This window comes from Callithrix jacchus, chromosome 5 (assembly GCF_049354715.1).
Source record: "Callithrix jacchus isolate 240 chromosome 5, calJac240_pri, whole genome shotgun sequence".
NCBI classification, from domain to species: Eukaryota; Metazoa; Chordata; class Mammalia; order Primates; family Cebidae; genus Callithrix; species Callithrix jacchus.
In genome coordinates this window covers 123,636,021-123,659,933 of record NC_133506.1, presented here as the reverse complement: position 1 = coordinate 123,659,933, position 23,913 = coordinate 123,636,021, and the positions used below count along the sequence as shown (strand labels likewise).

Below are 23,913 nucleotides of genomic sequence, written 5' to 3'. Positions count from 1 at the left end.
CACTAACATACAGACTTTGTAAAAAATAAACTTCTATTTCTGGAGACGAAATCTTGCCCTGTCACCCAGGCTGGAGTGCAGTGGCGCAATCTTGGCTCACTGCAACTTCCACCTCCTTGGTTCAAGCAATTCTCCTGCCTCAGCCTCCCAAGTAGCTGGAACTACAGGCGTGCACCACCAAGCCCAGCTAATTTTTGTATTTTTAGTAGAGACAGGGTTTCACCATATTAACCAGGCTGGTCTTGAACTCCTGACCTCAGGTAATCCACCCACCTTGGCCTCCCCAAGTGCTGGGATTACAGGTGAGAGCCACCATGCCTAGCCAAAAAACAAGCTTCTACAGATCAAATTAGAAAAACAAATCAAAAGAAGGATCCAAGATGGCCGACCACTAACAGCTCAGGATTGTAGCTCCCAGTGAAAGCTCAGAGAACGAGACGATGCCACATCATTAGACGAATTTTCGTCACTCACCGATTAGCTGATTCCCAGTGGAGGAGCCCCACGGGTCGCCAGCGCGACTCTTGTGGCCGCCGCAGCGGTTTTGCCGGCGTCTCCGCGCAGCAGCTCTTCATGCAGAGCCAACGGGACTGCTTCCCCTACTGACCGGAGTTTGGAGCTCCAGGAAGTCAGAGCCGCTTGTTGCCGACTCAAGAGGGAAGCCAGACCAGAGATTCCCGGGCAGAAGAGCACCATCAGTCTTACAGCTGCTATTTAGGCTGCCACAGTGGGTTGCTCGGATCCCAGCACTGGGAATCAATAAGTCGGACGTCGACTCAGAAAACTAATTAGAAAGGCGGTTCATTTACAATGAAGGGAAAAAAACAGCCTAAGAAGGCCGAGTATACTCAAAATCAGAACCCATCAGCAACGGAACAAGCCCTGATGGAGAAGGACTCATCAGCAACCGAACAAGCCCTGATGGAAGAGGACTCATCAGTAACGGAACAAGCCCTGATGGAAAAGGACTGTGTTCCATTATCTGAAGTAGGCTTTAAAAGGTGGATGATAAGAAACTTCTGGGAGTTAAAGGAACTTGTTCTAACCCAATGTAAAGAAACTAAGAACTTGGAAAAAAGGTTAGATGAAATGTTGAAAAGAATAGACAATATAGAGAGGAATACAAATGAACTTATGGAGTTGAAAAATACAACGCGAGAACTCAGTGAAATATGTACAAGCTTAAACAGCCGAATGGATCAAGCAGAAGAAAGGGTATCAGAGGTAGAAGACCAACTTAATGAAACAAAACGACAAGACAAGAATAGAGAAAAAAGGATAAAAAGGAATGAGCAAAGTGTCCAAGCAATATGGGACTATGTGAAAAGACCTAATATACGCTTGATTGGTGTACCTGAATGTGACGGAGAGAATGAAGTCAAGCTGGAAAATACTCTCCAGGACATTATCCAGGAAAATTTTCCTAATTTAGCAAAGCAGGACACTATTCAACCCCAGGCAATACAGAGAACACCACAAAGATATTCCTCAAGAAGACCAACCCCAAGGCACATAATCATTAGATTCACCAAGATCGAAACGAAGGAGAAAATATTAAGGGCAGCCAGAGAGAAAGATCAAGTCACCCATAAAGGTAAGCCTATTAGGCTTACAGCAGATCTCTCAATGGAAACCCTACAAGCTAGGAGAGAGTGGGGGCCAATATTCAATATACTTAATCAACAGAACTTTCAGCCCAGAATTTCATATCCTGCCAATTTAAGCTTTACATTTGAAGGAAAAATAAAATCTTTTAGGAACAAGCAAGTACTCAGAGATTTTATTACCACCAGGCCTGCTTTACAAGAACTTCTAAAAGAAGCATTATACACAGAAAGGAACAACCAGTATGACCCTTTCTAAAAATACACCAAAAAGTAAAGAGCATTAACATAAAGAAGAATTTTTATCAACGAAAGGACAAAATAGCCAGTTAATAACAAATGGCAGCAACCCTAAATTTAAATCGACCAAATCTCCCAGTCAAAAGATACAGACAAAATCTAACGGTATATCCAAAGATATACATAGACTCAAAATAAAGGGTTGGAAAAAAAAACCAAAAATGTACCAACCAAATGGAGAGCAAAAATAAATAAATAAGAAGCAGGAGTTGCAATTTTCACATTTGACAAAATAGATTTCAAAGCTACAAGGATACAAGGGTAAAAGGATTAATGTAATAATAAGAGATCTTAACACCCAGATACATAAGACCCATAATGAGATTTAGATTCAACGAGACAACAAATTGATAACGATACCCGGGAATGGAACTAAGATCCAGAACAAATAAACTCAATAGAGCTCTCCATGTTAAACACACAAAATATACATTATCCACAAAATCTAACGATATATCTGAAGATATACAAAGACTCAAAACAAGGGGATGGAAAAAAACTCACCAACCAAATGGAGAGCAAAAATAAATAAATAAAAAGCAGGAGTTGCAATTCTCACACTTAATAAAATAGATTTCAAAGCTACAAGGATGCAAGGGTAAAAGGATTAATGTAACAATAAGAGATCTTAACACCCAGATACATAAGACACATAATGAGATTTAGATTCAACGAGACAACAAATTGATAACGATATCCAGGACTTGAACTCAGAGCCAGAACAAATAAACACAATAGAGGTCTCCATTTTAAACACATAAAATATGCATTAACCACTTTAAACACTCAAAATATTGATCGGCCATTATTGAAACCCATTTTAGGAATGAAGTAATATTCCTTTTTCCCTCTTTTTCTTTTTTTCCCCTTCTTTTTCTCTTTTTCCCTAAAAAAAAAAAAAAAAAAAAAAGATTATAAGGTAGAGGATGTGGGTCCCAACTTCAGCTTAAAAAAAAGAAAAACAAATCAATAGAAAAAATTAGCAATAAATATGATCAAGCAATTCATGGAAATGCAAATGCTTTCCACTTTTAGTAATGAATGTTCACATAATCCATTCCCAGATCTGTTTCAAAATGTTAGACATGGAAGAATTATGGGGTCAAGATCCTGGAGATGACATAAAGCAGGAGAACCTGTAAACCTGGCATGTGGGGACATTTTTACATGGTGGCCTTTGCCAATTCTAGAGTGGTTGGTGAGAGGCTGAGAAGCTGAACAATCTTTTAACAGTTTCACACACAAAAAATCCAAAGAGACAAAAGTTGCAGTCCAGGGCTCACTAAGGGGGAGTATCTGATAAAATCCCTATGCTTTGGGTGGATTCCAAAGGGCTACACTCTAGGAGTAGGAGTGAATTGGAAATAAACCAGCTCTCTCCAGAACTGAAGTTAAGCTTCAAGTCATCTCAATCTCTGAAAATAAATTAAGGCTATTCAAGATTACAAGTGCTACTACCTGTCTATCTAGAAACAAATGTAAGTTCTCTGGAGGAAATTAACATCATCCTAGGTCTTACATTGTTTCTATAAATTTTCATGTAAAATATCTGGCACTCAATCAAAAATAGCCAGACTCACAAGAAAGCAAGACAACATGATGAAAAGCCACGAGAGACAAAAGACAATGAAACAAGGTCCTTGTGAGCTCCAGATAATGGATATGAGACTTAGACTTTATAAGAAACAAGACACAGGTTTAACAGAATAAGAAAAATGATTGTGAATTTTGATATAGAATAAGTAATTTAAAAAGAACTAAGTAGAAAGTCTAGCTTTGGAAAATATAATAAGCAAAAATAAGAATGATTTTACAATAGGTTAGACACAGCTAAGGAGAGAATTAGTGAGCTAGAGCTTGCATAAAAATAAAATATTAGAATAAATTCAGACATAGGAAACAGGGCTAGAAGGTCTAATATTTATATAATTATATTTCCAGGAGGAAGACAGAGAGATAGCATTAGGCAGAAGTAAAAATAGAAAATCTAAATACCATAACTATTAAAAAAAGTATATCCATAATTAATTACAAATCTTCCAACAAAGAAAACTCTAGGCCCAGATGGTTTCATCAGTGAACTCTACCGTATATATTACAGGTGTCCACCACCATGTCCAGCTAATTTTTATATTTTTATTAGAGATGGGGTTTTTATCATATTGGCCAGGCTGGTCTTGAACTCCTGACCTCAAGTGATCCACCCACCTTGGCCTCCCAAAGTGCTGGGATTATAGGCTTGAACCACCACGACTGGCCCCCCAAATATTTTAAAGGAAGAAAGAATAGCAACTTTATACAAACTCTTCCAGAAAATAGAGAATACTCTGATTAGTTTTATGAGGCCAGCAAACTTTAATACCAATGTCTAATAAGAATATTATAATAAAAGAAAATAGGCCAATCTCCCTCAGTTTGTCAATTTCTAATGTCTTCCAGTCTGTGAACACAGTATATCCCTCTACTTTATTTAAACATTTATTTTTCTGTTATGTTTTATAATTTCTATGACAATATCTTGAACATCTTCTGGGTAGGATTTACTCCTATTTAACATATCATAATGCTATTTTTAATGGCTTTTTTTTCTAGGATGTTATTTATTAAAAATAGATTATCCCTCCCCTCACCCCTGCTAGCAAAATGGCCTTTCCCAACATCTTTTCCCAAATGGATGAGATGACAGGTCTTGAGGACACAGATGTGGCATCCTACCTAAACTACAGCCTCAGGCTTTTCTGGGACAGTTGGGCAGCAGCTCTGCTGGAGCCAAGAATGGAAGCGCGCAAGACAACATCAGCAAATCCCTGCACGCCTAACCATGGGTTGCCATGGATGCTGGGTCGGACTAGAATGCCTCCTGCTCCAGGCCTCAGGGTGTTTGTACAAGTCCTCAAAGAGAGACCCAGTGGCCCAGCAGCCCCCTGGGCACCACCAGAAAGCAAATACTTAAGGGCCGCAGAGGGATGAGAGGCAACGTAGCTTCCACATGTGTGGGAAGGAGCCTAAAAAGGTGGCCCTAAGCAAAGTATGAACTTATGGGAAATGAGCGCCCTGGACTGGGTAGAGGGAGGGGGTGAGAGAGACTCCTGGCAATGCCAGAGGTGGCAGTACCCAGAATGACTTTTTTTTAAAGATAGGATCTCACTCCGTCACTCAGGCTGGAGTGCAGTGGCACGATCTTGGCTCACTGAAACCTCTGCCTCCTGGGCTCAAGTGATTCTCCTGCCTCAGCCTCCCAAGTAGTTGGGATTACAGGCACATGCCACCATACCTGGTTAAGTTTTGTATTTTTAGTAGAGATGGGGTTTCACCATGTTGGCCAGGCTGGTCTCAAATTCCTGACCTCAAGTGATCCACCCGCCTTGGCTTCCCAGAGTGCTGGGATTACAAGTGTGAGCCACTGGGACTGGCCTTAACTGTCATTTTTATAAACTGCATTTTCTCACACTTTGTTGGTGACATATAGAAATACGATTGACTTTGTATAGATTCCCTTCATCACAGTAAGGAATTTTCTTTCTATTCTTACAGAGCTCATTTTCCATTTTTAAAATCACAAGTAGATGCTGGATTTCCTTAAATGCCTTTTCTCCATATTTTGGAGTAATCATTTGAGTTTTGTCCCTCATTCAGTGAATGCAATAAAATTTACAGGTTTATTTTCTAATGTTATTGATATAACAGTAATAATAATATTGCATTCCTAGAATTAATCCCATTTGTTATTGTTTTTAACCTTTAGATGCATTTTGGTCTACTAATATTTTGTTTAGGAGGATTTTTTTCTCCTGGAAAAATGTAAAGTTTTTTTTTTTTTTAAGGAACTGCAAGTTAAGTGGTATCTCAGAATGTTTGGCACTTTTTTTCTGAACATGACAAGCATAATCAGTAGTCATCAAACATTTCTCTCTGCTGACTCACCCTACCCTCTTTTTAACATCACTGTGTTGATCTCTTTACTTTCTCCTTCCACCTGTTCACTGAACTCTATGAATTCAGTGCTTAGCAGCTGTCACAACAGGAAGCCTTGATAGAACACCTCTATTCCTTTTTATCTTCCTGGGAAACTATATTTCATCACCTAGGTTAATGCTTGATAATTCTGCTTGTCCACCAATTTTAAAAGGTGATAGAACACATCTTGGTTTTAAGATTTTTTCTGTTATTCTTTAAAAGCCTCCAAATTTGCTTGTTTGGAGTAACTCATGTGTTTTGATCAAAAACATAATTTTTAATAAAACTAAAATTAAAGCCAAAACTGTCTTAAAAATTAAACTGAAAGAAATGAGAATATACCACAAGATTACTGCATTCTAAGAATAGAAGATGAGACCCACCCCTGAGGCAGGCCCAGCCTGGCTTTGAACCCTTCAGTCCCAGGTCAGAGCCCTGTGTGATCCTGTGGCCCTCCCCCTGGTCTTCATCACCCCTCAGTATTCACCGTAGGGACAAAGAGCCACTTCAGCAATGTAGAAAATGCTTTATGGAAAAACAGCTGCAGCGATGCAGTCGATGCTTTGCTGACACGTGGATTTGATATGTCAGCAAAGCACAGGATTAAAAACATGCAGGAAGCACATAGGGGATCCCGCCGCTTCTCTCCTCCCCCAGCACAGACAGCCCAGTGAGGCTAAAAACAAAGAGATTCTCAAGAAAGCAAAGATGAAACAGAGCACGTTCACACCAGAAGAGTGCTTTAAGTGAGCCTTTAAAAATGGTATTGCAATCATTGTATCTGTTTTTTAGTGAGGGTTTTGGGTATAAGTGTTTCACTTGCTTTGTCACCAAAATCCCTTAGAATAACTGATTTATAAGATAGTTTCATAAGATGTGTATTTAATAAAAATACTAATGTCCTTGACACTGTGGTTCAAGGTTTTTTTTTTTACAGCCCCCTCCCAGAAAACAGAGGCAAATATTCAAACTGTCACTGAGAATAACATGTGGCCAAAATTAAATGTGGTTCTATCTCTCATAGCAAGTCTTAGAATGATGCATCATACCAGCTGTCTGGGAACAAATGTATTTTGTTGGCATGGGAACAAAAGACTTAGTCTGAATTTTGTCAATAAACTGTGGTTATTAAAATTACTCAAAATAAACCAGAATAATAACCATTAAACATGAAAAGTCAATAAGAGTCTTTGAATTACATTTCTGTTGCAATTCCTGTTTTCATAATGTGCTTTGGGATAAAACATAGCTTTGAGTTGTTAGTATTTTTAAATAGACTTCACTGCAGATGAGTTAGCCAACAGCAGCGAAGACTGTGAAGTTTTAAAATCCTTTATGGAAAATGGAAATTAAAGGCTTGGGAATCTGTAAAAGACCAATTCTTTTTAACAATTGTCACAATTATTGCACAATTGATTTTCTATCTCTGTAGCATCTTCTTTAAGGCTGTCTGTGACTCCATAGATTTGTTGGTTACCCCTGATGATGACTGAAGTGGTTTAAAGATAAGCAGTGCTATCCACTGAAAGCTTTACATTGATTGATTTTGGTTCTCCTAATATCCATGCTACTCCCAGATAGATCACTGGGCATTGTGGGAGGCAAATAAACTCTTTGGGAATACAAATGATACTAGTTGTAATGGTATAATAGGCAGAAGGAGCTAAGGTGCTTCTAGAGACGTCTAATATTACCTGAAAGCTACTTGTACTAATGGGACCAAGTTTTCTTCTTTAAAAACCCAGAGACCTAGGAAGGAATCAGCAGAATGCTAAGTTCATCTGTAGAGAAAAATAAAGGACTTTTTGGTGTCTTTTCTGCTTTGGCCTTCTTAGGAGAGATTTGAAAGGAAAATCTGTCTTGTTTTAGAGGACAGCAGAAAGGTGGGCCACATGGGGAAGCCACTGGCATTTTGCCTTCTCTTCATCTTTCCCTGACCTGTGAACCCTTTTGGTTCTATAATGTCTGAGGAATAGCTGAGGGTCCAGAAAAGCCATGAATGATCTTACCAGATGAAATGATCACCCCAGATGAAAATGACAGAAGAATATATTTAATATTTGTTTTTTAAAAAGTCTAGACAACAATACACTAAGAAAATGTCACTTCGAGTATGTTTAGGAGGCCCAGTATCAAGAGCCTGCGATCGGTACCCAAGTTCAGAAGCTTTTGGAACTCTTTGTCCTCAAAGTCTCTGTGGCCTGTGATGCTGCTAATTCTTCCTCCCTCCTTCTCTCCATCTATCACCTTCTCTCTCCCTCTTTCCATCCCTTCTTTCCTCCTCCCATTAATTCACCGAGTACCATTGGGCCTCAGCTGGGCTAAATGCTGGTATACAAGAATAAACATGACATAGTCCCAGCTCAGGTCCGACCCTCAGAATACATTATCTACTGAGGGAGTTTGATGGAAAAAGCTTTAACGGGTGGGGGTGGGGCATTTTAGTCCTTTCTCACACTGCTATAAAGATATACCCAAGACTGGGCAATTTGTAAACAGAGGAGGTTTATTGACTCACAGTTCTGCATGGCGTGGGGGCCTCAGAAAACTTAAAACCGTGGCAGAAGGGGAAGCAGGCACCTTCTTCATGAGGCCGCAGGAGGCAGAGTGAGTGAGAGAGAGAAAGGGAAAGGGCCCCTTATAAAACTATGGGCTCTCTTGAGAACTCACTAACACAAGAACAGCACGGGGGAAACTGCCCCCCATGATCCAATCACCTCCTACCAGGTCTCTCCCTCAACACCAGGGGATTGCAACTCAAGATGAGATTTAGGTGGGGACACAAAGCCTAACCATATCAGGGGGCCACAGAAAGTGCTGCAAGGGCACAGACAGATAAAAATGGGACATCAGGAGGTCAGGGCTGTTTTGAGGATGGGGGCTTGGGAAAGCAAAGCCCTTACAGAGCGATTCAATTCAACAAGTGCTGGTGGATGTCATGAAGATGACAGATCGGGTGCTTGCCATAAGGGGCGTATGTAATGTCTAGCAGGACACTCTCTGGTTTTCCTGGCTTTACATTCTCCTGGCTCTGCTCTTCCTGCCCATTCCTTTTCAATCCCCTTTGCATGCTCCTCTACTTTCTCTGGTCCCTTGACTGTGGTCCTGCCTATTAATCTGCTCATGGGCCTCTTATATCCCTCTATGCTCTTCCTTGTCAATAATATCCAACGTTCTGGGTTTCTGCTATATCCGCATCAAGATGACTCTGACACGTTTACAAGGAGCCTAGGGCTTCTTCTTGACTTTTGGATTCAGATTTTCAATAAATGTCTCCAAATGAAGGTCCTCCTGCTAGCATCTAGGATGCAACATCTAAAAAAATGACAGGGTCATTGCCCACTATACACCAGCTTATCAGTTTAAAAACACGGGATTATTTTCAACACATTCCTGTCTTCCACTTTCTACATCTCTGTATTCTGTGAATTTTTACTTTAAAAAAATTTTTATTTTTTTGAGACAGGATCTCCCTCGGTAGCCCAGGCTGGAGTACAGTGGTACAATCTTGGTACACTGCAACCTCTGCCTCCCTGGCTCAAGGGATCCTCCCACCTTAGCCTCCTGAGAAGCTAGGACTACAGGTACACATCACCACACCTGGCTAATAATTTTGCTTTTTTTTTTTTAAGACACGGGCTTTGGCCATGTTGGCCAGGCTGGTCTGGAACACTGGGCTCAAGCAGTCTGCTTGCCTTTGCCTCCCAAAGTGCTGGGATTACAGGCGTGAGTCACCACGCCCAGCCTGAATTTTTCCTTTAAATGCATCTTCACATTCACTCCCTTCTTTCTACTCCTTTTGACAGTATCCAGTTCAAGCCTTCCATATTTCTCTTGTGACCAGTATGTGAATTTCAGTTCCATAACCTCTGAATTGGTCTCCTTTCATTTCTTGTTCATCTTCCCTGCTGGACTAATGCTTGTAAAATATAACGTCAGTCACCTAGCACTCCCCAGCAAAGAAAAAGACCTCCTTTGCTGACAACTGTTTTCTAGCAAATGACTGAACTCCTCAGCATTCTATCCAGAATTGGCTGGTGGTCCTGACACATACCGCAGCACTCAGTAAAAAGTAGACTCAGTGGCCGGGCACGGTGGCTCACGCCTGTAATCCCAGCACTTAGGGAGGCCAAGGTGGGTGGATCACAAGGTCAAGAGTTTAAGACCAGCCTGGTCAACATGGTGAAACCCCATGTGTACTAAAAATACAAAAATTAGCTTGGTGTGGTGGTGTGCACCTGTAGTCCCAGCTGCTAGGAAGACTGAGCAGGAGAATTGCTTAAACTCGGGAGGCAGAGGTTGCAGTGAGCTGAGATTGCACTCCAGCCTGGGTGACAGAGCAAGACTTGGCCTCTAAATAAATAAATAAATAAATAAGTAGATAGTAACAAAGGATCCCTCTTCCCTTTTTTTTAAATGGGTGAAATGAACAAAACTAACTTTCCAGTCCCTTTTTTTAATGGACGACATGAACAAAACTAACTTTCTGGTCTTGTTTTCCTCTTCACTGATATCACACCTTCTGGCCAAGATGGTACTCAACATCCCTTGAACACTCAGTGTGTTCTGCCCCTCACACTGCCCTGTAACTAGAATGTCCTTCCTCTCTGTTAATGCCCAGCCCAGGTGTTCCCTTCTTCTCTCCAAATAACGATAATCACATGCATTGCATCTCTGTGATATGTTATAGTTTTTAAAGTAGTTTTACACACTGTATCTTGTTTTGATGTTCCCAAGAACTCTGTGTAAAGATATTTTACTAACATTTTACTGATTAGGAAGCCAATATCCAGAAAGGTTGAGTGACTTACCCATGATCACATGGTTAGTACTGACAAAGGTGGATTGAGAACCAGCAGTGCTTTTCCCACTAGATCATGACAGTCCATGAAGCCTCTTCTGTTTGCTTTCCCTGTGCCTTGGTGAGGGTCTCTGGAACCCTCCAACCCAAGAGGGAACCTCTTTCCTCACCCTGCAACCCCTAAACAAACACGAATACCATGGAGACTGTCTTTGGTCACTAGTGTCTCTCCTAAATTAGTTGATGTGTCTAGGCCTTAAATATGAAGTTGGTTGCTGCAAAGCTGTGACTGAAATGTTAAAATGTGACTTTTAGCTATTTTAAAATAATTTATGAGTCACATGTGCCTGCATAGTCCACACCTTTAACGCTTGGAAAACCAGATGAGACTTAGAACTAAACCAGCTGGCTGCAAAAAAGTACTGAGCACAAAACCAAAGAAAACCCCAGGGGCAGCCCAAGACAGCAAGACAAGGTAAGGCCAGGTACCTTCAAGAGAAGGCTGGCAGAATGCTGATCCCTTCTGACCAGCTTTGGAAGGACTCAGTTCCCCTGGGGGCTGCAAACTCTAGAAACAGCTCCAAATTAGCAAGTGCCACATACTGCCTAGGCAGCGCTACCCTAACCTCTTCCTGGTTAAAGATCCTCCCCTTCCTTCCCATAGCATTAGGGAAGATGAAAGGAAGGACCAGTGCTTGTGTTCTTTCTGCATACTGTGATTCTGAGCCTCCAAGCCATTTAGAAAAAGAACCAACTTCCATTCCGTGCCTGGGGTCTACATTTTATAGGTATCCCATATACTTTGATACATATCCCATTTACTCTGTCAGACTGTAAACTCCTTGAGGGCAAAATCTATAACTTATTCATATTTGTTTCTTTTCAGACATAACACTGTTTAGCAAAATACACCTGTTAAAAGAATAAAATACTGAGTAAAAAAAGGCTGAGTCTCCCGTGAAACACTCAGCATTGTATTTTATTTATTAGAACATCTCTAAAGTATTGTTTATTTCTCACTAATTTGTTTAATAAAATAATCAGGAAACTGAGTGATCAATGTAATTAAAGCCATTTACACTTTCAAATTTCAAGATTTGAAAGCAGGGGTTTTGCTCTGTGTATGTTAATATCCACATAGTGGTATGTTAGAATCTGACATTGTTTGGTGTCTTTTTGATAAATACATGCTCTACACCATGGTAAGAATAACAAGTAAACTTTTAGACTATGTATTTTCTTCCTTTTCTTTTCTATAATTTATCAGACCCAATGATCTAGTCCCATTGTGAATAATGAAACATTGTTTGCTCCCCATCGTGGATAATGAAACTAACTGAATTTTAGTTTTACCCATAATGTTTTAATCTATACCTGCACCCGAGTGACAGATGGCATATATCCACTTTACAGAGTGTTTAACACAGTGGAAAATAATATTCTGGGAGTGAGCAGACAACTTGCAGACCTACCCTGGCTCTGCCACTACTGTGTTGTACATTACAGAAGTCACATCCTTCCTGATGACTCAGTTTCCTTGCACAATGAAGAAGTCTGACTCAAGCTCTGATCTCCCCTTCTTTGATGAAATTATGGGGTTCTTGCTAAGTTTATACCTGGAATTAGAAATTATTACCTCCTCGTATGAATGAAAATAATGGCGATTTTAAATTACTGTTTATTGATTAGAGAAAAGGTCACGTTTTTGTAAAGCTGACTTAGAAATTTATTTTCTGATTCTATTTGTGTTACTTCCCTTGAATCTGCCCAAGGAGCAAATTGACCCTTTGTGCCTCGCAATGAGCACAGCTTCCTGGGGACTCTGTGTGCTGACCTGTCCGTGTGAGGGGACAGAGGAGAGAGTTGACGGCACCAAGGCAAGTGCTGGGCAGCACAGATACCACCCATCAAGACCTGATGAGAAGCAGCTTTTTGTTTTTAATTAAAAACATAACTTTTAAAATGCCTCATTCATTTTTTGTTTTTATAGAATCAAAACACAGAAATTTTTCTTAAATGAAAACCAGAAGCCATTTAAACTTTTTTTTTAAAGCAAGCAAGTTAAAAAAAGCAGCTTAGGAAATTGTTTTTTGTAATTCTGCCAGTTTCAATTTTGATTCCTAATGCAACTAGTGTCAGGATAGTAATATTTGCTTGAAAAGAAAGAGAAAGATAGTCCTAAGTGGCTGTTTCAAACATTTTAGTTGTTTTATTGGCTGATGTGTGACTAGCTACTGTTACTGAAGTTGCTTTGATGAACAACAAAAAATAAATTCATCATGTAACAATTTCAACATTTTAGATATCCTTAGTAAAGTCATATATAAGCAGATCCTAAAAAGTATCTATGACAATAATTCTAATTATTTTTGACTACTTCTGTTAGTGTCACAAATTTAAAGGGGGATATAGGTCAAATTTAGATAAAAGATTAAGTTAAATTAATATAGATGAACAGTATTTATTAAATGTCTATTATTTATTGTTCAGTTTCATTGAAACAACTGGCTTTTTTTTTTCCTGCTATACCCTAGGACCTTGTGGAAAGAACCCAATATCTCATGGTTGCAAAGATTATGAAATATTCAGCTTTACCCATGGGTATTTCCTGACATTTCTTTAGTAAACTGTAGCCTAATAGAAGATATCAGGAATTAGTGTAAGAAATATTCTAAAAAGCTATTGTCACTACAAAGATGAAAGCAACTTTGATGATCAAAAAGAAGTCAATTAAAAAAGACTGAAAGTAGTTCCTGAATCCTCCTCTATTGTTCATTTGGGATTTCTTAATTTCCCTACTCTCAATATATTATGGAATTTTCTGTGTGAAGTTTTGCCATGAATTAAGTTGATGTCAACAAAAGTTTTACCTTAAGTCATATTTTACCACAAACTAGAGAAGCCCCAGTCCTCCAGGGAGCATCTTTTCCTGCCTTTAAGAAGCTTGTCTTTTCTCCTTCTTTCAGTTACAATCGTCATCCACAGAGGATGGGGCTCAGTTGACCTTCAGTGACAATTAGACCTGCTGATTTGACTAGAACCAATCCATGCTCCCAACTGAGGAGGCATTTTCATCTCCTTGACTTGGTACGTGATGGCCAAGTCTGCTGTGCTTGTGTTTCCTTTGCTTGTTGCTTTTCTCTGCCCATGAAAAGTCAATGGCATTGGCTCCTGTGCCACGTATCAGAAACACAATGTCTGCTTTGCTGCCATTCTTAATAAGTTTAATTCCTTGGCCAGGTGTGGTGGCTCATTCCTCTAGTCCCAAGCACTTTGGGAGTCCAAGGCAGGTGAATCACCTGGGGTTGGGAGTTTGACACCAGCCTGACCAACATGGAGAAACCTTGTCTCTACTAAAAATACAAAAAATTAGCTGGGCGTGGTAGTACATGTCTGTTATCCCAGCTACTCGGGAGGCTGAGGCAGGAGAATTGCTTGAACCCAGGAGGCAGAGGTTATGGTGAGCCAAGATCGTGCCATTGCACTTCAGCCTGGGCAACAAGAGTGAAACTCCGTCTTAAAAAAAAAAGTTTACTTCATCTTTCATTGCTGTCCAGTTTTTCTTTTGTATTAGCTAGATATGTAACTTGAAAATTGTCATGAAAGGAGCAAAAGTTTGGAGTTCAGATAAACCTGGATCTGAATACTCCTCTACTACTGTGTGACCTTGGATGAGTTATTCAATCACCCTGGATGTTAGTCTGCTAGTCGCAAAATGCAGATAATACTGATCTTATGTAGCTATTGTGAAAATTAAATGAACTAGTATGTGTAACATTTTTTGTACAGTGTTTGTCATCTTGTCAGCATTTGATAAGGTATAGTTAATATTAATTTTTTTTTGAAATGGAGTTTTGCTCTGTCTCCCAGGCTGGAGTGCAGTGGCATGATCTTGGCTAACTGTAGCCTCCACCTCCCTGGTTCAAGTGATTCTCCTGCCTCAGCCTCCTGAATAGCTAGTACTAAGGTGCCTGCCACCACATCTGGCTAATTTTATATTTTTAGTAGAGACAGGGTTTTGCCATGTTGGCCAGGCTGTTCTCGAACTCCTGACCTCAAGTGATCTGCTTGCCTCGGCCTCCCAAAGTGCTGGGATTACAGGCGTGAGCCACTGTGCCTGGCCTAGTTGTTACTAATTTTTTATTTTAGTATTATTCTATTTTGTTGTCCTATTGTTGGCTGTATTACATAGACACTGTATAAAAATGTCTATAAAATTAAATGAACTAGTATGTGTAACATTTCTTGTACAAACACTGTATAAGAAATACAAGAAATGTCATATATACTAGTTCATTTAATGAATTTATTAATGATTTTAATGAAATTTAATGAATTTAATCAGAGATACACAGCCAGAGCCCACACTACTTGTGAACTTCTTGTTTTGTGACGTAATAAACTGCTTTATTTTTTATGTCAACCACGGGTGGGATAGTCTGTCACTTGCACATAACTGAAACAGGTGTGCATACACTTTTTGTTGTTGTTTTTGTTTTTGAGATGGAGTTTTGCTCTTGTTACTCAGGCTGGAGTGCAATGGTGAGCTCTCAGCTCACTGCAATCTCTGTATCCCAGGTTTATACATACATATAAAATGTATATGTATGTATGTATATTTATGCATATCTTATATATGTGATATGTACATATATATGTGATACACACATGACATGGAATTATAGGAGGGCAAGTCAATTCAGCAGGCATTAATAGTCAGCATCCATTAAGTGCTTACTTCCATCATTTTGTACAATCCTCTACCGTGGGATCCTGTTTGTAAACATCTCCAGAGATTAAAAAAGAAAAAAAAAATCTTCCTTATTAGCCTTAGTTTTGTGTTTACCCTTCCCCCAAGGTCAGAATGAGCTAATCTAATATGTCAATATTCCTGTACTGAGTTTTACAACCAAAGTATAAACATCTGTCAATTCCTATGACTGTTTCTGTACATAATGGATTGGTGGCACTTAGATCAATATTAGCAATGCTATACTCAATGGCTGAGGACCATGCATTTATAAAGGGTTTCATCAAGACTCATGGTCTCTATTAATACATGTTGACTTTTTACTTTAAATTGTCAAAATTATCACTAAGTGTAATTTATTACAACCAGAAGAGCTGGGTGAAAATAATGCTGTCATTTAAAAATAAAATAGGTCATTAGCTATTGTCATAGCCATACTATTCTGGGTTATATTACATTTATTTTGAAAAGAAAGAGGAGAAAACTAAAATTCAAAAGAAAACATGATTTTATGCCTCTTAAGCAAAATAATATCCATTTATTTTGGAACAATGACATAGGAAACACTGTTGGCTGCACATTCAATACTCCATTTCCCCTTCTTTTTGTTCTGGTTTTCCTTCTTCTCCCAGTTTCATCACCAGCAGGTGGATCCTGATTGGTCTAGGCTAGTCTACTCAGTTCTTTTGCCAGTGATTGGGCATGTCAGGCTGACCATGTGATCTTCTTTGGCTAATGACATGAAGAGGGAAGGGGTAGTTCCCAGGAAAGATTTCCTTACTCATTAGAAGGAGACCCTAGAAATTGGCAGCCCCTTTCTGCCTCTGGATAGTGCAGATCTAGGCAGGACACCTGGCACTGCTGCAGCCATCTTGAAGTTGCTTCTAGAATGAGGCCAGCACTGGAGGCAGAGCCATGAGAATGCAGAGATGCATGGCCAGAGCCTAAACTACTTGTGAACTTCTTATTTTATAATAAACTGCTTTATTTTTTATGTCAACCATGGGTGGGATAGTCTATTACTTGCACCCAAAGCATCTTAGCTGAAACAGGTATGCATACACTTATTTGCTGTTTTGTTTTTGTTTTTGAGATTGAGTTTTGCTTTTGTCACTCAGGCTGGAGGTGAGATCTCAGCTCACTACAATCTCTGTATCCCGGGTTCAAGTGATTCTCCTGTCTCAGCCTCCCAAGAAGCTGGGATTACAGATGAATACTACCACACCCAGTTAGTTTTTGTATTTTCAGTAGAGGTGGGGTTTTGCCATGTTGGCCAGGCTTGTGTCAAACTCCTGACCACAGGTGATCCACCCACCTTGGCTCCCAAAGTTCTGGGATTACAGGCATGAGCCACCGCACCCAGCCGCACACACTTCTTGACCTAGAGAAAGTAAACAAGAGAGTCAACTAGGAAAGGAGAGGGTACCTGTTCCTGTGACTCCAGTTCTCTGTGTTGTAATTTTTTCTCTGCACATCGCACCTGGTTAGAGCGGTTTTCTAGTTCATCTTGTAAAACCTGAAGTGGTATAAAATAAAAATATCATTAATAATTAGGATACTTGAAAAAATAGTTTTACCCCATGAACTGGCACTAAAAAGGCCTCAGATCTCTAGTTTATTACTCTTGTTCCAAAGCATTCAGGCAAACAATATGAATTGTGTGTGTCAGGCTAAGATGTTTTCTGCCTTAAGAATACCTAGTATAAAAAATTCCAAAGTTATAAAATAGACAAATTAGCAGATGTCAATCATATATTAAAGTATCTTGTATTTCCAGCACAGAACCACAAGCGTGTAATAAAGTGTATGTAATAAAGCATAACACTATTGTAATCAAAATGACTCAGGACACCTGCAAGGTACACTTATACTCTGAATATCATTGCGACAGGTTGGGATTCTAGTATCTGACCAGCATAACATTTTTCAAAATTATATTATGATAATTTGAGTAAATTATAGTAGTCTTAAAGGAATTTTTTTATAAAGTCAGAGAGGATGGTATGGAATTTGTGGAACTTATAAGAAATGGACAGAGGTGAACTCTTTCAGTTGCCAAGTAGCTGTTTGAAATAGAATTCAGGTTAATATGTGAAACAGAAACCACAAAGACCAATAATTATCACTGAATCAGTTACTATGTTAAGAGGTAACTAGACTTTTTTTCTAGTGTATCATTGTTTTACTGCCCTTGAAGAATAAAACATTTGCTTCTATTCTGCTTATTTCTTAATGTACAGATGGGGGATAGTATTTAAATAAAGTTGGTGTTTTAAAATTAAAAAAAAAAAGTTTCTATGTACTATTTCTATAATGACATTGGATTGTCCATTCAAACAATCCAGTGTCATTATAGAAATACTACATGGAAAGTTACAGTGAGCAGAATGCCTAGGGTGGTAATAGCAAAGGTGCTAAATTCACAAAATTCAATTCATCCAGCCAATATTAGTGAGTTCCTGCTCTATGTCAAGAATTGCAATAGGTACTCTAGACATAGCAGTGAAGAAAACTGACAAATCTCTGGTCAAGCACGGTGGTTCACATCTGCAATACCAACACTTTCAAAGGCGAAGGCAGGAGGATCACTTGAAGCTAGGAATTCAAGACCAGCCTGAACAACACAGCAAGACCATTTCTACAATTTTTTTTTTTTTTGTTTAATTAGCTGGATGTGATGTGCAAACCTGTGGTCCCAGCTACTCAGGGTGCTGAGGCAGGAGGATCACTTGAGCCCAGGAGTTTGATGCTGAAGTGGGCTATGAGCATGCCACAGCACTCCAGTCTGGGTGACAGAATGAGACACTGTTTCAAAAAAAATCCTTGTATTCACATGCTTAGATTATAAGGGGGTGGAGGTAGACAATAAGCAAATAGTAAGTGTGTTATATATCAGTGATGAGGACAGAAGAAAAATAAAGCAGGGAAGGGGACATTGTGGAGTGACGTGAGAAAGGGGGGACTGCAATTTTAAACAGATGGTCCAAGAAGGCCTAACAGGGCAAAGACCTAAAGGACAAGAAAGAGCAAATCACATGTAAATTTCCATAGGAAGAGCCTTCCAAGCAGTGGCCACCACATGTGGAATGACTCCAAGGTGGTGTGCTTGTGGAAGCCATAAGGTCAGTGTTGAGACTGAGCAAAGAAGCAGCAGTGAGGTCAAGGGCATAACAGGGTTCAAGTCACGTCAGATCAGTGGAGTCTCGCAGGTCAAAGGCTTTAGATTTTGCCCAGAGGTAGATGGGAAGATGCTGGGGGGTGGGGAGCAGGTGCTGCTTTCATTGCTGTCTGAGGAGCAGACTGAGGGGCAAGGCAGAGGCAGGGAGCAGGGCAGAGGCCACTGCAACACTGGGAAAGGGAAGATGGAGAACGGGGCCAGGTGGTACCAGCTGATGAAGGAAGGGTCAGGTCCAGGTTTGAAATAGAGATGATGGCCCTCAGGGAGTGGAAGCAGAGAGAGGGAAAAACAAGACCCCAAGGATTCTGGTCTGAGCATCTAGAAGACTCCAGTTGGCATTCACAGAGACAGGGCAGGTCTTGCGGGAGAGGAGCTGGAGCTCAGCCTCAGATGGGTTAAGTGTGAAATGCCTATTACACATCCAGGTGGAGATACTGGAGTTCAGACACAATGGCTAAGTTATGGCCATTAACAATTCCTTCAATGCAATGCCAGTCTTTTTCATGTCCAGATAAACAGTGGTTCTTAACCTTTTGGGAGGTTCTAGACTCCTTTGAGCATTTGATGAAAGCTACGTAGACACTTCCTAGAAGGAGAAAAACCATAGTTTTATGATTTTGCCTCTCACTGTAGGGTGTTCACAGATTACCCAAAGCCCATCTGTGAAGGAACTCCAGGCTAAGAACTAACTTAAAAAGTGAAATGGTTTGTGAATGAGCTTGCATGCTTTAGGGTCTTTTTAATATTAGACTTGATTATGAATCTACAACTCAACTGGGTCTGAGAATGAGCTTGGAAATCTCTCCATTCTTGAATTCTCTATAATTCTGTTACTATGTTCTATTTCCAAAAAGATAAATGCAATTGTTCCTGTGCTTGTTGATGAGGTAGCCTTCTGCCAGCCCCCCGCCCCACTTTCATAGCTACCAATGTGAAGGATCTCATCAGCTTCTCTTATGGCATAATTGGGGAAAGTAATGATTACTGAATTGGGAAGAATATTTATCCATCTTTTTGGCCCCCACTTTTTCCTGCTCTCTAATCCATCCTCACACCACTGACAGAGTGATCTTCTTAAACCTAAATCTGATTATGTTGCTCCCTGAATGAAATGCTTAAACAACACTCCAGCCTTCCCTGAGAGGCAGCTCTCACTCCTTAGTATGGTATACAAGGACCTTTATCAACCGGCTTGGTCTCTGGCCACAGTGCACTGCAGGAGGTCTTGGTGTGCCATGCAGATGTCATTACCAGCATTAACAACAGGAGCTATCATTCACAGAGTGGATTTTATTTTCCAACCTTATGAAAATTTTGTGCACCCAGTATTATTTAATCTACGTTAGGGAGAATGTAATTGAGGCTCCATGCAGTTAACCACCTTGCTTAAGTCCACGTGGTTGGCAGTAAGGCACTGGACTGGAATTTTAACACGTTTCTGTAACTTCAAATTCAATACATTTGTGCTACTCCATGCTGCCTCTTTCCCGCTCAGTATTGATTTTCTCTTTTCTTTGCCTGGGAGTTCCTACCGCACCTACTCTGTTCAATGATGTAATTGCCCTGATCTCTATCAAGATAAGTATGGACTTCTCTGGGCTTTTATCCATCTAATGTTTAAGAGAAATAACTTACATGTCTGGGTGGCATGCAACTGTCTGTATGCAACTGCAGCTCAGGGCTCTCCCGTCTTCATCTCTGTAAGCCCAGTGCTAAGCCAGCTCAACGCCTGGTACGCAAGTGACACTGAATTCATATGTGTGAATGGAACTCATAAACATCTGAACTCTACTCCCTAAAGACATTTACTTCAATTATCAGGGCTTCTGACTGTCCTGCATATGGGACATTTAACCAAAGGTTATTATGTGTCATCAGATACAAAATATACAAATATATCCTCCAAATATTTCTATCTATCTCTGATCATACACACACATATCATAATGATAATAATTGATAATATATTATCTGGTTTCTGCTACAATAAAAAATACTCCTCTAATTGTTTTTCTTTTAATTTTATTTCACAGAAAAGAAAGATGGCATGCCTGTCCCTTGTCTTCAACAAAGCCCTATTCCCCACCTCCTGGCTTCTCTCCCTCCTTGCCTTCACCTGCAGAACCCTGAGGGTGCCATGCTCAGCATCCCACGTCCTCCCCCATTCTCTGCATACCCCGTTACACCTGCCCCCTGTCCCCACTGCTTTCCTGAGTCAATTTTCATACCAGTCACTTGTCACCTCCCAAATGCCAAAGCCAGAAACTAACTTTCTTCCTTTTTCGACAGAAGCATTTGGCCCTATTCAAGCCCAGTTGTGTTCTTCTCTTGAATTTTGAGGAAATAATTCAACGCAGTGAAGTCAAGGGATTAAAAAAAAGAGGATGCTACAGAAGTGAGGGGAGAAGACAACAAGGTCTGGAAAGAGGGCGGTGAGTACAGAGAAGGGGAGGGATGTGGCAGAACCATTGACAGGGGTTGGGAAAAAGAGGGACTCAGACACCACAAGGCTTTGAGACGGAATGACCAGAGAACAGTGAATTCTGGCTAATCATAGGTCGGAAGCGGTGGGGCAGTGTGGTTTCGGACATGCTGGGTTGAAGGTACTGGCAGGATTTTCAGGAGAAACTATTGTTAGAGTCTGAATACTTGTGCCCCTCAAAATTTAGATGTTGAAATCTTAACCTCCAAGGTTATTAGGAAGCAGGACCTCTGGGAGGGAATGTCTTCGTAAATGGGACTGTTGCCCTTCTCAAAGCTCTGAGTGAGGTCCCTGGCCCCTTCTACCATGGGAGGACATGGCACAAAGATGGATGTCAATGAACCAGGAATCGGGCAGGTTCTCCCCAGATGCTGAATCTGCTGGTGCTTTGATCTTGGCTGTCCCAGCTTCATGAGCTGTGGGAAATAAACTTTTCTGTTTAGAAGCCACCCTGTCCGAGGGATGTTGTTACAGCAGCCAGCGCTCGCTAGGACCCCCAGCTCGCAGATCACATTGCTCAGTGGGTCTGAAGGCATGATCTCAGACAGAGGCGTAGAAGAGGCTCTAAAACCTGCCCTTTGGGTGATGCCCACACTCAGGCAGAGGAGGAGAGGGAGGCCAAGAATGCTGGTCAAAGTCCAGATAGGCAGGAGGCAACTGAGGGGAAGTTAGCATGACATATTATGGAAATCTAGCCGAAAGAAACTTCCAAAGAAGGCAGGGTAACATAATTAGATCTGATCCTCGTTCCATACTTCACATACTGAACAGACTATGAAGTCGATCATATTTTATCAATATTAAGATGGAATTCAAATTACATTTGCTTTTCAAAAAGGCACACTTTAAAAATTTCTTCATAAAGATGTAAAATGTGATCTTTCTAAAGATAACCAAAGAAAGCAGTTGTGCTTAGAAACGACTTTTGTTATCTATTAAAAATAAGTTAAAAAAATTGAAAAGTCACCAAATAATATTTCACTTTCAAAAACATTAAAATGTACTACATGAAAGGAAAATGACAGTTTATCTTGGCAGCTGGGCCTGGTTTTATATCCTAAAAAAATTATTACGTTATTAGAGCTCCAACCTCAGAATCTGACCTAAGGACTACGTGCAAATGACCACAATTGCTTGATAAGCACAACTAGGGACTTTCAGTTGTGGCTTCTTTATTAAAAAACCTTCACATTGGACATTTCATACACACACACACACCACACAACCACAACTTTTAGTTTTTTTCCTGAGAAAAGCCCAAGATAATGAAATAATAGAATCTCTAACACTGGGTCAAAAATATAAAACAAAACCCACCATGAACAGCTAAACTGTTTATTCTGCAGAATTGTCCCTCCTCTCTTAGCTGTGCTGTGTTAACTGGCACCATTACTGAAAAGACAGTTCTTTTCTCCCAATTAAATCTGCCTTTAAATACCATGTAAGTCAGCTGGCTGTGGGAAGTTGCGGCTCCTGACTTTCAGAGTGCTTTGTGCTGGGAAGAAAGAATGACACTTTCCAGAAGAAAAATGTAAATGACATAATAAGCTCTACAAGAACAATGAGCACATAGCGCACTCTTTAAAAGGGAGAGCGCTGTAGGATAATTTGATTGGTTTGTTTAAAATCCGAAAATAATGAGAGCAAATTAAAGTGTAAAAAATTGAACATGGTAATGGGCTCTTCAGGGTGAGGAAAACGACCTGGTAGCGAATGTGCCCACTGAATGGCACCTGTGACAGTATACAACTTTTCTGTGAGTTTGGGGGAAAAAGAGTATACTACTCAATGCTATTATAATAAAATGTATGAACATAGTTCAGCACAAGCCACTCCTTAACTTGTAAAACCACACATTAAGGAATTATGTATAGTCTTGTTAAAAACCAAAGTTTTCTCTTACAGTTCTGAGTCAATTAAACAATCACAAAGTGAGACAGACACATGCCTTTTCATAATGAATAAATGAAACACAAGTTCATTTCAATCATAAAGTGGCTAAAAGGTTATTTCATAAAGGAAAACTTTATTGGAAGAGAGAAATACTATGTCACAATGCTAAAAAATATTTTTAAAATGTTCCCAGCACACAAAGTATATAACAGAGAGAGGCTTTCAGACATAGTATTGTAGCAAGACCAGACATCTTTCTAGAGGTTTCTGACCTCGCCTTTGACCTACCTCTTAGTCAGCTCCATTCCAGCACCCAAAAGCTGTTACCGTACTACCCTTTTCCCAACAGGGTGTCTAAGCATATAAATTAGTCTTCAGCTTTTAACCCAGAATATCAGTACTCTGAGTTCCTACCAGAGAATACAATTTCAAGCTCTACTTTCCCACCTTTATCAAAACTCCATTTGAGAAATTTGGAAAAATCCACTTGGGAATCAAGACAGAATTATCAACAGTATAAAAGTCACCCTTCAGAGTCAGTGGTCCTGGAAACACTGTCCTAGCAGAGTGAGCTCCAGAGACACATTCGTTTACATATTTTCTGTTATGCGGCTTGTAGAGTCATGGTCTTGCCCCCTTTAAGAGAGTTTCAAAGCAGTTCTCTCTGAGTTGAAATTTAATGTGTTTGACACATATTCTGCCTCATTCTGTGTTGTCAAATCTTGGTGAAATGCTAGTAGTGTCTGGCCTTGTCGCAAATCATCATGAGGCCAATGGACACATTTTTTCTGGGCCTGCCCTACACGAAGGGCAGAGGGCAAATGGATGCTTTCCTTGGTTCTGTCCATAGGTTCACCCACATGTCTGGGAAGGGGGACTCTTGAATGCTATAGTGATCTGTTATATAAAAGAAACTAGATTGAACCATATGTAAACAAAAAGAGTGTA

General features: G+C 40.0%; 1 protein-coding gene across 33 annotated transcripts in view; it reads right to left on the bottom strand.

Annotated features, from left to right (window-relative positions):
* Window positions 1-23,913, bottom strand: part of CEP112 (centrosomal protein 112) — a 705,692-nt gene that overhangs the window by 120,224 nt on the left and 561,555 nt on the right. For all 33 annotated transcript variants that reach the window (XR_008481664.2, XM_054256393.2, XM_078374481.1 and 30 more), the window contains one exon: window positions 16,839-16,928. Coding sequence is in view for 32 of the 33 variants with exons in the window: in XM_054256393.2 (XP_054112368.1) it covers window positions 16,839-16,928 (90 nt within the window). In the remaining variant the exon portion in view is untranslated. The remainder of the gene's footprint in view (window positions 1-16,838; window positions 16,929-23,913) is intronic.